The 13,489-nt window shown below is 56.2% G+C and overlaps 3 protein-coding genes across 7 annotated transcripts in view; 2 read left to right on the top strand and 1 right to left on the bottom strand.

Annotated features, from left to right (window-relative positions):
• The first annotated feature begins 1,511 nt into the window (after positions 1–1,511).
• On the top strand, positions 1,512–4,407 carry Klf1 (Kruppel like factor 1). Its single transcript, XM_005087318.4, has 3 exons — positions 1,512–1,639; positions 2,215–3,022; positions 3,954–4,407. The coding sequence occupies exons 1-3, from the start codon at positions 1,553–1,555 to the stop codon at positions 4,127–4,129; spliced, it is 1,071 nt and encodes a 356-aa protein (XP_005087375.2). The 5' UTR covers positions 1,512–1,552; the 3' UTR covers positions 4,130–4,407.
• A 1,815-nt stretch (positions 4,408–6,222) lies between these two features.
• On the top strand, positions 6,223–9,009 carry Dnase2 (deoxyribonuclease 2, lysosomal). Of its 2 annotated transcripts, none has more exons than XM_040736740.1 (6): positions 6,223–6,494; positions 6,629–6,809; positions 6,928–6,979; positions 7,395–7,559; positions 7,706–7,903; positions 8,361–9,009. In XM_040736740.1, exons 1-6 carry the CDS (start codon positions 6,400–6,402, stop codon positions 8,717–8,719), a joined length of 1,050 nt encoding a protein of 349 aa, XP_040592674.1. In that variant the 5' UTR covers positions 6,223–6,399; the 3' UTR covers positions 8,720–9,009. The 2 variants fall into 2 exon arrangements, with proteins under 2 accessions (XP_040592674.1, XP_005087389.1); XM_005087332.4 differs by having other exon boundaries at positions 6,224–6,494; positions 6,901–6,979.
• Positions 9,010–9,192: 183 nt separating this feature from the next.
• Positions 9,193–13,489, bottom strand: part of Mast1 (microtubule associated serine/threonine kinase 1) — a 32,436-nt gene continuing 28,139 nt past the window's right edge. For all 4 annotated transcript variants that reach the window (XM_013126170.2, XM_040736739.1, XM_021223720.2 and 1 more), the window contains 2 exons: positions 10,605–10,792; positions 9,193–10,527 (listed from right to left, as the gene is read on the bottom strand). In XM_013126170.2, coding sequence (XP_012981624.1) covers positions 9,284–10,527; positions 10,605–10,792 — 1,432 coding nt within the window. In that variant the 3' untranslated portion in view covers positions 9,193–9,283. The remainder of the gene's footprint in view (positions 10,528–10,604; positions 10,793–13,489) is intronic.

Here is a 13,489-nt window from a genome sequence, read left to right on the forward strand (position 1 = left end):
ATTAATCTGCGGATGACTGCAGGTGTGTGGGAAAGCAGGGTGTGGTGGCACTTCCCCATGTTATCGGACAGGCAGGAGGCTCAGACGGGCTCAAAAGTTCTAGGCCAGCCTGGCTACACAGTGAGCTTGTCGTGCGAACTTTTCCTGAGTAGTGAACAGATACTACTCACTCACCCCAGACAGCAGAGCTCCCTCCCTCTGTGAAGGAATGTCCCATGGTCCAAGCTTGAGGATAACAGATGCTGTGCACCAAGTACTGTGTGCTACTACAGAGAGACCTAGGACACATGAGGCCTATCTCAAACAAAATAACAATAGAGCATAAAAATGGATGTGTGTAGACTCAGTGCACATGTTTGTTATTTATTTTATTATTATTACTGATTTTTCAAGACAGGGTTTTTCCATGTAGTCTTGGCAGTCCTGGAACTCGCTCTGTAGACCAGGTTGACCTCAAACTCACAGAAATCCGCCTGCCTCTGCCTCCCGAGGGCTGGGATTAAAGGCGTGCACCACCACCATGTCTGGCTAGGTGGATTTGGGGTCCCCTGTGGATACCAAGCAGTGGTGATGTGTGACATATGGTGTAGCGACACTCCATTTCCCTACACTGACTCACATGGCACCAGAATGCGGGTCCTCTACCATGGGGACCACAAACCAGCCAGCAGCAGGGCCCAGTCAGCACTGAGGTCCCTTGAATGGCATACTGGCTGTGGCTCCATCTCATCGTCCTGTCCTACCCAGAGGACACCACCATGCTGCAGGGTTTATAACCATTCCCTGCAGCTTCTTTGAGTATCCAGTGAGGGGCCTAGGTGTCCAGGGGTGGGCTGACTTGCGGGTCTCCCTCTTGCTAAATGGCTCAGACCCCAACACAACTTGCAATTCAAAGCCAAGATAATTTGTGGCCCCAACCCCCAGCCTTTCTGCTCAAGGAGGGATAGAACGATGGCTGTTCTGGGCCCCTTACCTGATAGCAGCCTAAAACATCTGGTCTGTCTGATAATGCCTGAAAGAGAGCCGGTGCCAAGTCCCGCCACCAGCACCGTTGGTGCTGTCTGTTGGGGAGGGTAAAGGGGTGCAGGTCCCCAGATGAGGCTCAAAGTGTCCCAAAGACCTTTCCCAAGAAATCTATCCTTAAAAAAAAAAAGAAATCTATCCTTCCTGGTCCACCCCTTTTCCAAGAAGACTTGATACCAGACCAGGGAGGCCTCTCAGTTCTCTGGGGGGAGAGGGGGTGAGTGGGAATCAGGCCCTACTGTTCACCTGAACCCCAAAACTTATGGAGCCCCTACCTCTTGGCTTCTGACTTAATTTACATAAAGGTTTAGTTTTCAGGGACCAGTTCCCAAGCAGGCTAAGGTGAGGTCTGTCCCCTTGAAAGTGACACACACGTATTACCACCCCCTGCCTTGCCTGCGCTTATCAGACAAGACAGCCAATCAGAGGAGGGCAGACCGGAGCCCTCCAAGGAGCCCTCCAAGCTGCATAGCCCATGAGGCAGAAGAGGGAGAAGAGGCCTGAGGCCCAGGGTGCACACCAGCCAGCCATGGCCGCAGCTGAGACGGTCTTACCCTCCATCAGTACACTCACCACCCTGAGCCAGTTTCTGGACACCCAGGAGGACTTCCTCAAGGTGGGGCAGTGGGCGCAGGTGGTCTCGCTGTGACCCAGCACATAGCGCTTGGGGGTCGGGCTTCTAAGTACCCTCCTCTGCTCAGGGTTTTTGGGGGGTCTGAGCCTGGCTTGGGGTACTGCTCTAGGGGTCTGAGATAGAGGCGAGGCCTGTTTCTGTAATAGGAAGCTGAGTTCTGAGCTCAGTGCCTTAGAAGTCTAGACTCAGATAGAGTCTAGTCCCAGATAGAGGTGTCCTGGGATGTTCAGGCTGTGAGATGTAATATTGTCGGGAGGTGTGAAAAGGTAGGGAAGGGTTGGGGGAAACGGAGTCAAAGCTGCCCCCTTGCCTTCCATTCTGAACTCTGTAACCCCTACCCCGATTCCGAACACTGTTCTCGGTAAGTGTCTTATCTGACTCTAACCAGACCTAAAGGGCTTGTCTGGAGTTGAGAAGGGGGCCAGGGGAACAGCGTGGGGGAAGTGATAGACGCTCGGATCCCTCGACCAACCTGCCCCAACGGTGTTTCCAGCCGGGACTGCATCAGGGCCAGGTACCGGGTGCCCACCATTCAAGCAGTGCGCTCCCTCCCGCAGTGGTGGCGCTCCGACGAGACACAGGATTTGGGCCCGGGTCCCCCTGATCTCACGGGGTCATCCCTTCACGTGAGTCTGAAATCGCAGACCCCTCCCGGAGAGGACGAGGACGATGAGAGGGACCTGACCGGTGCCTGGGATCCGGATCCTTTCCTTACCAACTTCCCAGGTCCCGAGCCCCGGACCTGTGCTCTGGCGCCCAGCGGGGGCCCGGTGGCACAGTACGCGCCGCCCGAAGCTCTGGGCACCTATGCAGGTGGCCCAGGGTTGGTGGCCGGGCCTTTGGGCTCCGAGGAGCACGCGGGTTGGGTGCACTCCGCCCCGCGAGCCCCAGCCCCTGAGCCCTTCGTGGCCCCTGCCCTGGCCCCGGGATCCGCGCTCAAGGCGCAGCCAGCATTCTCCGATTCGCGAGCGGGCTCGGCAAGCGGTTTCTTCCCGCGGGCAGGGCTCGCGGTGCCCGCGGCTCCCAGCGCCCCCTATGGGCTGCTGTCGGGGTACCCCGCGCTCTACCCCGCGCCACAGTACCAAGGGCATTTTCAGCTCTTTCGCGGGCTCACGGCGCCTTCTGCCGGCCCCGCCGCGCCCCCTTCCTTCCTGAATTGTCTGGGACCCGGTGCAGTGGGTACAGAACTCGGGACCACCGCGCTCGCAGGAGACACAGGCCTGTCGCCGGCAGCCGCGCCGCCCAAGCGCAGCCGGAGAGCTTTGGCACCAAAGCGGCAAGCGGCACACACCTGCGGGCACGAGGGCTGCGGGAAGAGCTACACCAAGAGCTCGCATCTGAAGGCGCATCTGCGCACGCACACAGGTAAGGGCGGAGCGCAGCGGGTGGGGGCGGTCCCGGGAGCCCGAAGCGGAGCCAAGGGAGGGGCCAGAGGGTGGCCAGAGGCGTGGCTAAAGGCGGCCCCAGAGCTAGAGGCCTGAAGTGGGCCCCAGTCACTGGTGGCTAAAGTATAGGGGCAATTGTAGACCCAAATCGGGCCCGGCGAATCCCAGCACTCAGGAGGCAGAGGCAGGTGGGTATAAATGACTTCTACACTAACCTGGTCTATTATAGCGAATTCCAACAGTCAGGGCTACAAAGTAATATCCCATCTCAAAAATAATAATTAGTTAAATGGGTGTAGACAGAAGCCCTGGGGAGCATTCTGCGGACTTCAGGGTTAAAAGCTGATGTGTAAGACCTGGGTTAGAGATGGGCAGAGGAGCAGGACAGGGAGGCTACAAGCTTGGAATGCAAGAACTCAGGATAGAGCCGGTGTCCACGTGCATATTCCGGTTGGAAGTGTCTGGGATCTGGAGGTAGAATTAGTTTCACGGGCAACTGATGGAGGTCCCAGACACAAGGCGGGGCCTCCCAAGTGCGGCATGACATGCACCGGGTATATATCCGGGAGAGGGTCAACAGGGCCTTGGACACTGGGATGAACTTCCAGGCTTGGGCCAAGTTCAAGAGCAAGACTGGACATCAGCGGGAGGCTCTGCCAGTGCATGGGAACACGGAGGACAGGTCTCAGGCAGGGAACTAGAGCCTAGAAAGTGGGATAGGAGACCGGAAAGGAGAAAACCTCAGGACTGCAAGCTGCAGGCACAGAGACGGGTCGGGATCAGAGGACTGTGTGCCCTTCCTAGACTGTGGGAGCTAGACGAGTAATCTAAGGCCCGGCTCGCACTCATCAAGTATGCACATCGGAGCTGGACGGCTTGCACGGTGGTACTCACAAATTCCTGTCCTTCAGGAGAAAAGCCTTATGCCTGCTCCTGGGACGGCTGCGACTGGAGGTTCGCTCGCTCTGACGAGCTGACGCGCCACTACCGGAAGCACACTGGCCAGCGACCCTTCTGCTGTAGACTCTGCCCACGCGCTTTTGCACGCTCTGACCACTTAGCCTTGCACATGAAGCGTCACCTCTGAACTCCGATCCCGCGGAGAGACTGGGAATGAAGTAAGAGTACATTCAAATATCGTCTTCCAAAGGATGGACCACTATTGGACTTACAGAGCTACCCAGATCAAGAACTGACTCGTGGACAATATAAAGGGACCGTCAAAAGAATCTTCTCATGTCCTCAGGGAGTCACACAGAAACATTTGATGACCCCACAGACCCAGCAAGACAGACTACCAAATAAAGCAACTCAGATGAACCCTTAGACCGGTGCAGGAGTGACCCTGAGTCTTGGAGGTGGAGTGGGGTGAGATTTCTCAGTGCCTGTCAGCTGGGATTTGTCATGGTACTATAAAACTCTCCCATATAAAACCATTGTCAGCCTCACTGTAATATGAGGCTGGAAATTAGGAGGAGTATCGAGCCTCCAGTAGGTGACACTTATCTGTACACAGACTCACCTCCTGGGTCACTTCTGATGGCCTGCCCCAGCAGTACAATCTGTGTAGCTCTTCTTAGCCTATACAGACAGGCATTGGTGGCACACGCCTTTAATCCCAGCACTCGGGAGGCAGAGGCAGGCGGATCTCGGTGAGTTTGAGGCCAGCCTGGTCTACAGAGTGAGTGCCAGGACAGTCTCCAAAGCTAGACAGAGAAACCCTGTCTCGAAAAACAAACAAACAAACAAAAAAGGCCTATGGTGGTATAGGCCTTTAGTCCCAGGAGGCAAGTGGATTTCTTCAGCTGGAGGACGGCCTGGTCTACATAGGGAGTTCCAGACCAGCTAGGGCTATGGTGCTACAGGCCTTTAACCCCAAAATTTGGGAGGTAGGAGCAGGAGGATCAAGTGTCAGGCCTGAGTGACATAGTCAGTCTGTGGTAGAGTGCTTAGCTGTCTTCCTGCCTTGCCACAACCCGAAGTGACTCCTCGGTCAGTGGCAAGAGGGCAGAGGAGCTAGGAAACTTGCAGAAAGGTCAGAGAGAGGGTGCAGAAGGAAATGCGCCTAAGAGAGAGGGTGCAGAAGGAAATACGCCTAAGTGAACAAGAGTGACCCAGCCGGGCGTGGCGGCCACACAGGGAGTTCCAGCACTTTTGCTACTAGGACAGGAGTTAGAGGTTAGCCTGGGCCAGGCTGTCAAAAACAAAAACCCGGGCACCACAGGTGGCGGCGGAGGCTGGAGAGCCCGCACAGTGGTTACAAACACCTACACTTCTCCCAGAGACCCTGACTTCGGGTCCCATAACCCAGATAGTGCTTGCAACTACTTGTAACTCAGGCTCCAGGGATCGAACACCTACGGGCATCTGGCCAGCCTGCACATGGTATACGTAAACTCACAAGAGCACACACACAGATGCATATGAAATTTAGAAAGCTGGGAGGATAGGACAGCACTTGGTCAGGAGTCTGAGCAAGTTGAGAGTTCCAGGCCAGCCTGAGCTACAAGGAGACCCTGCCTCAAAAAAAAAGAGGGCCAACAAGATGACTTAGCCTGTAAAGGTGCTTACTGTCACACTTGATTCCCCAAACCCCGTGGGGTGGAAGGGGAAACTCCCACAAATCGCCCTGGCCTCCACTCGCATGCATGCATACAACGTGGTGGAGCACTTCTGTGATTTGAACACTTGGGTGTTAGAGGCAGGAAGATGAGAGTTCAAGCTTAAACCACAGTGTTAAGAGGTCAGAGAAGGAAACAGGAAACTCTGACAGAAAAAAAAAGGCCAGGGGTGATTGGTGCGAGTCCCTAAACCAAACTTTCCAGGAGGAGAGGCAGAAGGGAGGCAGAGATCCCTGTGAGTCCCAGGCCAGCCAGGGCTACATAGGTGAGATCCTGTCTCTAACAAAATATAAATAAAAAAGAGAGAAAGGAAAAGAATCGGGTCTGCCCTGACATGCAAATGACTCACAGGCATACATGCAGGCAAAAATACCCGTCCCTCAAAATGTGCCTGAGTTGTAGAGCGGTAATGGGAAAACAAAAATTCAGAAACTGGGGTGCCTTAGAAGAATCACGTGACAGCCACTGCCTAAGGGAGGGGCGTGGCCACGGGTGGAGCCTATCCGGAGCTGAGTCGCCAGAAGCAGGAGGGCGGGGTGGGCCCTGAAAGGGGCGGGGCCCGGGGAAGGGACCGCACCAAAGGAAGCCCCGCCTCCGGCCCTCGGGGGCTCTCGGGCGTCGCCTTCACCCACGCGAAGCCCCCACCTAGGTCTCAGCTGACCTTAAGGGGAAGTGAATCTGGACCGCGTGACCCGGCCGTCCTGGGTCTTCCCACCGAGTCCGTGGCGGCCGCCTCATGGGAGCGCTGCGCTCGCTGCTGCTGGCCGCGCTGCTGTGGGGCCCTGCCGAGGCCCTGAGCTGCTATGGAGACTCGGGGCAGCCTGTGGACTGGTGAGCCGGTGGCTGGCGGACTGTCCCCCGTCCCCCGGGCTGCGTGGGGACCGGCGCGGGCACTGGGATGGTGCTTTTCGGCCAAACCTCGGATCCCTCTTCTCTCCCCGCCTCCTGTCTCCCCTGACCCCCAGGTTCGTGGTTTACAAGCTGCCCGCGCACAGCGGGTCTGGGGAGAGTTCCTGGAAGGGTCTGAAGTATAAATACATGGACCCGAGCTCCGAGGGCTGGCGCGACGGTGTGGGGTACATCAACAGCTCGGAGGGAGCCGTGGGCCGCAGCCTGCTGCCCTTGTACCGGGGCAACTCCAGCCAGGTGACTGAGCGCAGTGGGAGCCCGGGCCGGGTCACTGTGGTGGGTCCCCGGGGAAGGGAGGCTAGTGATGAGCCCGTCTGCATTCTCCCAGCTGGCCTTTCTGCTCTACAACGACCAGCCTCCTAAATCCAGCTCAGCTCGGGACTCCTCCAGCCGTGGCCATACAAAGGGTGAGGCTTGGACTTGGTGGTCGTGGAGCCACCCTGAGTTTCTTGTAAATTTACCCAAACTAACCTTTGACCTGCATGAAGGGTGGGGGATCCTCCCTGTCTCAAACCCTTGCCTCGGTTTCCTGCCTGTGCCTGTCTAAGAAGCCAGCAATCCGAGACCCTGCACCTGGTTGCAGATGAGCTGACTTTGCAGGGCAGCTTCCAGAGGCTTCTCTGACTTCCTCCTCCTCCTCCTTCTTTTTTTTTTTTTTTTTTTTTTTTTTGTTGTTGTTTTGAGACAGGGTTTCTCTGTGGCTTTGGAGGCTGTCCTGGGACTCGAACTCACAGAGATCCGCCTGCCTCTGCCTCCGGAGTGCTGGGATTAAAGGCGTGCGCCACCACAGCCCAGCCGACCTCCTCCTTCTGTCTGATTCAGGTGTTCTGCTCCTGGACCAAGAAGGGGGCTTCTGGCTGATCCACAGTGTGCCCCGCTTCCCTCCACCTGTGTCCTCCGGCGCGTACAGCTGGCCTCCTAATGCGCACACCTATGGGCAGACCCTCCTCTGCGTGTCCTTTCCCTTCGACCAATTCCTCAAGATCGGTGAGCAGAATCGTGGAGGTGCGGCTGAGGTAGCCGGCCTGAGGTAGCCGGCCTGAGGTAGCCGCCTGAGGTAGCCGCCTGAGGTAGCCGCCTGAGGTAGCCGGCCTGAGGTAGCCCGCTGACATTTTTCTCACCTTGTCTTCCAGGCAGGCAGCTAACCTACACCTATCCCTTAGTCTACGACCACAAGCTGGAAGGCGTTTTTGCCCAGAAATTACCTGAGCTGCAAGAGGTGATCAAGGGTCACCATGCCCTCCAAGAGCCCTGGAATAATAGTGTGCTGCTTACGTCACAAGCCGGGGCCACCTTCCAGAGCTTTGCCAAATTTGGAAAATTTGGAGATGGTGAGTCCTGGTGTACAGGGGAAAAGAGCACTTTCTTTCTGTGTGTGTGTGTGTGGGGGGATCCCTGATATCTCCAAGCCTGAGGGCAAGCCACATGTAGAGCCCAGGTGTCTCTGGGAGTCCTGTTACAGTAACAGCCACGAGTAGGAAACCAACAGGCCAGCTGGGCAGATGGTACCTATCTGTGATCCCAGCACTACAGACGCTGAGACAGGAGCTCAAGATTGGCCAACAGACCTAGGTTCAAATATTGGTTTCTGGATGTGCAATATATGATATGGCCTGGGTCTGCTTGCTCATCTGAAAAATTAGAATATTGATGTTTGCTTCCCTTCGAGGGTTATGAAATAACACAAATTGTTTGGTAAGGGCTGTTTAGGCTCATGGCTCCTAGAAGGAGACCGGCCTAAGGACTCTGACAGTGACCTTCACCCCGCGCTTCTTTCTTCCTCCGTAGACCTGTACTCTGGCTGGTTGGCAGCAGCCCTAGACTCCAACCTGCAGGTCCAATTCTGGCCAAATTCTCAGGGCACCCTGCCTTCCAACTGCTCTGGGAGCCATCAGATTCTTAATGTGAACCAGACAGGCTTCCCTGGCCCGTCTGGACCAACTTTCGACGCTACAGAGGACCACTCCAAATGGTGTGTGGCTCCTCTCGGGCCCTGGGCCTGTGTGGGTGACATGAATCGCAACAGAGGAGAAATGCACCGAGGCGGGGGCACGCTGTGCACCCAGCTGCCTTCCCTCTGGAAGGCCTTCCAGGCCCTGGTGAAGACCTGGGTGCCCTGTGAAGAAGCCAGCAGAGCAAAGACCTAAGCCTCGGGACGAGCCGAGCATGGTGCCGCACACCTTTAACCCCACACTCGGGTGTTCCGGGCCAGCCTGAGGGCCAGGGCTACACGACCCCCAAGGGGCTAGTTTGGACTTGAATGTGCTTGGGGTCGGCTCGCTGGGTTGAATCCCAGGGTGCACCACGCTGCTCTGCCTGTGAATCCAAGCCCCTTCCTAACCGCAGTCCTTGCCGTGCCTTAACCTCCCTGGCTGCCAGGTGAACGGCAGCGTGGGCACCGCAGAGAGGCTGTTAATAAAAGGAACTCTGTGCATGAGGCCGTTACCTTTTCCTTCAGACACTGAGACACAGAGCACCGGTGAGACACCTCTTCCTAAAGGGTCCGCCCCAAGCTGTTCCGTGAGAAACCGGCAGTGGATGGGACTTAGAAAACCACCTTCCCTCTCCTAGGAAGCCCAGGAGCCATCCCTTGTCCTGAGAGGAAATGGGAGCCCCGAAGTCTCAGGCAGCACGGGCACTTTATTTATATGTGTACATATGTATACAGGCATCTGTACAGCAAGGACCCAAAGGCCTGCTCCGCTATGGGCCTAGGGGGCGTGGCTGGGTGCCCCAGTTTTGGTTAGGCCTGCGGAAGTCACAGCTTCAGCAGGACACCGGGAGTTCGACCCTGCTTCAGATTTGGTGCCGGGGACCACAAGGGAAGCAGGTGGGACTGGAGGAACTGCACTGCGGGACACATTCTTTGTTGGGGCTGGGGTTGGAGTCTGGGGGTCGGGAGAGAGCTTGGGAGAAGCTGGCTTGGAGCGAGGTCCGCTTAGTGTGGTCCGCTCTTCCACCTCCAGCACCCAGCGCTCCCGGGCCCTTGGCGCATCAGGCACCAGAGGCACCTGGGCTACGGGTTCCTTCACTCCCTTGGAGTCTGTGCCCGGAGGCTGAGGTGTCTGGGTCTGGACCCCTGAACGGGCAGGCTCGACGACCATGGGCACCAGGGGTGTGCCTGCCTCACCGGAGCTGCAGCGCCGGCCTGTCTCATGTTCCTGCACCGGGCTTAGCGCCGCCTTGGCCAAGGCCCTGGCCACTCCACCTGGGCCGTCCTCGGTCTGCACGCTCTGGTGCCTCGTGCAGCCTGAGTCACGCTCCAGGGTCCGGCTCCCGGGGGTTGTCGCACGAGGCGGGGTGCAAGCCTCTGCACCTCCCGGGGACTCCTCCTTGCTTGATGCCGTCGGCCTCGGGGCACCCTCGGATAGCAACGGGTCCGCGCCCAAGCTCAGGGGCGATTCCTGGCGGCCCAGGCGTCGCACGGCGACCTGCCGGGTGGTCCCAGGACCCTCGATGGGCGGTGTCTCACCGTCGGACTCGGCGAGGCTATGTAGTGCCAGCTCACCGTGGAAGTCCTTGCGGAAATCCGGGTGGCCCACTTCGAGGCTGTGTTTACGCAGTGCGCCCTTCTTGTCTGAGCCCAGCGAAGCCCCCAGCTTCTCCGCTGACTGCACGCGCTTGAGCAGTGGCGAGCGCGGTGGCTCTGCGCTCTTGGGGCGCGGGCGCACAACAGGCGGTGACGAGTGCAATTTGGCCGGGAAGCTCTGCGTGGTGTGCGAGCTGCCCACCGTGTGGCCTGGCAGCGGCGGCGGTGACGCCTGTGTCGGGGATGGCGTGTGCGCCAGTGGTGACAGAGGGATGTTGCCAGCCGATTTACAGCGTGCAGAGCGGTACTGACGGTGTAGCTTCGGTGACAGCCCGTGCAGGGTGCTGGGCCGGATGTGGTGCGACGCGGATGACGCGGGGGAGTTGGGCGTGCTGGAAGCCGGGGAGCTACTCTGCGACGAGGCACCTGCAGGCCAGAGAAGGCGTAAATACTCTGGGCGCCGCGGCCCCCCAGTGCCCTACCCCCGCGGGTACAGAACCGACCTAGGTAGGCGGAGTCAGGCGTGGAGCGATAGCTGTGCGTGGGCGAGCGTGCCGGTAGTCCGTGCGTGGGCGAGCCAGGAAGACTGTCGCTGGACGACAGGGACCGGTTCAGAGAGGACAGCGACCGGCTAGTGTGCAGCAGGTTTGACTGTTTTGTGATCTTCCGGAAGAGGGAGCTGCGCTTCTTGCTGGGTGATAAATACCAAAGGGTCACCTCTCCTTAACTCCGGAACCTGACAGCCCAGTAACCGACTTCTCCATTCTAGCACTCCCCTCTCCCTACAACCCATCTATCAAGGCAGCGCTCTTGGCCCAGTCTTGGGCGGTCATGCCCTGTCTTCTCTGGCCACACGCAATCCAAGTCAGAAATCCCTTGCAAACAAACCCGGCCTCTTCTGGCCCCTCGCACATCTAGTAACGCACCTTTTCACTGATTTACTTACTTCCTTTTCACTTGTTTACAGGATTAGTTTGCTTCCTTCACTCAGATCCTCACTCTGCTCCTGACCAAACCCACTGATCAAAACCGACCCCCTGCCCCCGCATTCTTAGGGTCACTATGTAGTTCTGGCTGTCCTGGAACTCACTATGTAGATCAGGCTCGCCTCCACCTCACAGAGATCTGCCTGCCTCTGCAAAGCTGGCGTTAAAGGCATGCGTCACTACGGTCAGCCGTCAAAACCGTCTCTTTGGAGCTGGAGAGATGGCTCAGCAGTTAAGAATAGTGGCTGTTCTTCCAGAGGACCAGGGTTAGATATCCCAGCACCCACAAGGCATCTAAAAAACACCTGTAACTCTAGTTCCAGGGAATCTGGCGCCCTCTTCTGGCCTCCTTAGGCATCAGGTACACAGTTGGCACGCATAAACAGAAGCAATCAAAATGCTAACACAAGTAAAAGCAATCTAAAACAAAACGAAACTGTTCTCTGGAGCGATGGTTCAGTGGTTAAGAGGAAGAGGGTATATTGCTCTTCAGAGAGCCCGAGCAAGTCTATCAGACAGCTAGCTCAGAATGCTTGTAACTCCAGCTTCCAGGGGAATCAAACCCATGCCCTCTTCTGGCCTCCACAGGCAGCTGCATTTATATTCACAGACACAAACCTATGCATAATTAAAATAAAATATTTAAAACTTTTAAATAAATAAAATTTTCTTGGGTCTAGGGAGGTGGCTCCATGGTATGAAGACCACAATCCACAGGATAAGCACAAGCACATGTGCGCACGCGCGCACACACACACACATACACGCGCACACACACATGCACACATACACACATACATACACACACGCACACACACATACACACACGCACAAGCACATGTTCGCGCGCGCACACACGCACAGACACACATACATACACACACGCACACACACACACGCACAAGCACATGTACGCGCGCACACACACGCGCGCGCACACACACGCACACACATACACACATACACACACACGCATACACATACACACACGCACACACATACACACATACACATACACACACGCACACACATACACATACACACACATACACATACACACAAACACACACGCGCACACACACACACGCACACAGACACACACATACACACACGCACACAGACACACACATACACACACGCACACACACGCACACACAGACACACACACATACACACACACAGACACGCACACACACACAGACACACGCACACAGACACACACGCGCACACACACACACATACACACATCAAAGCTCCTGGCTGGCCCCACCCTTTCCCTTATTCTTCCAGTGTACAAGATTAGAAATTATAGTCGTGCCCCATAATGTAACCACATTTCCAAATACCCACACCATGTTAGTCCTATATGATGATATGGCCGGGTGACCTCAGGTGATTTGTGTAAATTCACTCTGATACTCACCTAAGGAACTCCTGCAAGTAAGGATGCATTTGTAGCAACACTCCTCCATCACTAAATAATACCGTCTATGTTTATTTTCTTTTTTCCCTTACTATATGGGCCCAAACACTGGCTTTTTTTTTCTGCCAAGGCAGGGTTTCTCTGTAGTTTTTGGAGCCTGTCCTGTAACTCACGCTGTAGACCAGGCTGGCTTTGAACTCACAGAGATCTACTTGTCTCTGCCTCCCAAGCGCTGGCATTAAAGGCGTGTGCCCCTGCTGCCCGGCCCACACTGGCTTTTAACATCCAGAGATCCTCTTGCCTCAGTCTCCCAAGAGCTGGAGTTACAGGGTTGTGCCCACCAGATGGTCTGCTTGACTACTCCAGGTGACACAGTCTTTCGTTTTGTTTCGTTCGCTTGTTTGAGACGGGATTTCTCTGTGGAACATCTCTAGCTGTCCTAGAACTAGTGTTTTGTTTTTTGAGACAGCATCTCTCTATACAGCCCTGGCTGTCCTGGAACTCACTATAGAGGCCAGGCTGGCCTTGAACTGGAACCCTTCTCTGCCATCGCGCTGTCTTTGAACCTTGAGGATTAGGGATACACCACCTTGCCCAGCCAGTCCTAATCTTTCATCCCAGCTCCTCTCAAGTCCCGTTGAAACAGGTCTAACCTGCTCAAGTGCTAACCCACAGTGCTTTTATTTATTTGTTTGTTCTTGGTTTTTCGAGATAGGGTTTCTCTGTATTGTTTTGGAGGCTGTCCTGGAACTCGCTCTGTAGACCAGGCTGGCCTCGAACTCACAGAGACCCGCCTGCCTCTGCCTCCTGTGTGCTGGAATTAAAGGCGTGCGCCCGGCCAGTGCTTTTATTTTGACTAGTTTCCTTCTCAGGCTCCCCCCACTTTCCCACTTGGGTTTGGTCCTCAGTCTCTGCTTCCCTCCCCTTCCTACCCTCTGATTTTCCCTTCTGTTCCTCGCACCCCTGGATAATCCCACCC

The sequence above is a fragment of the Mesocricetus auratus genome, unplaced genomic scaffold (assembly GCF_017639785.1).
Source record: "Mesocricetus auratus isolate SY011 unplaced genomic scaffold, BCM_Maur_2.0 Super-Scaffold_100081, whole genome shotgun sequence".
Classification (NCBI taxonomy): Eukaryota; Metazoa; Chordata; class Mammalia; order Rodentia; family Cricetidae; genus Mesocricetus; species Mesocricetus auratus.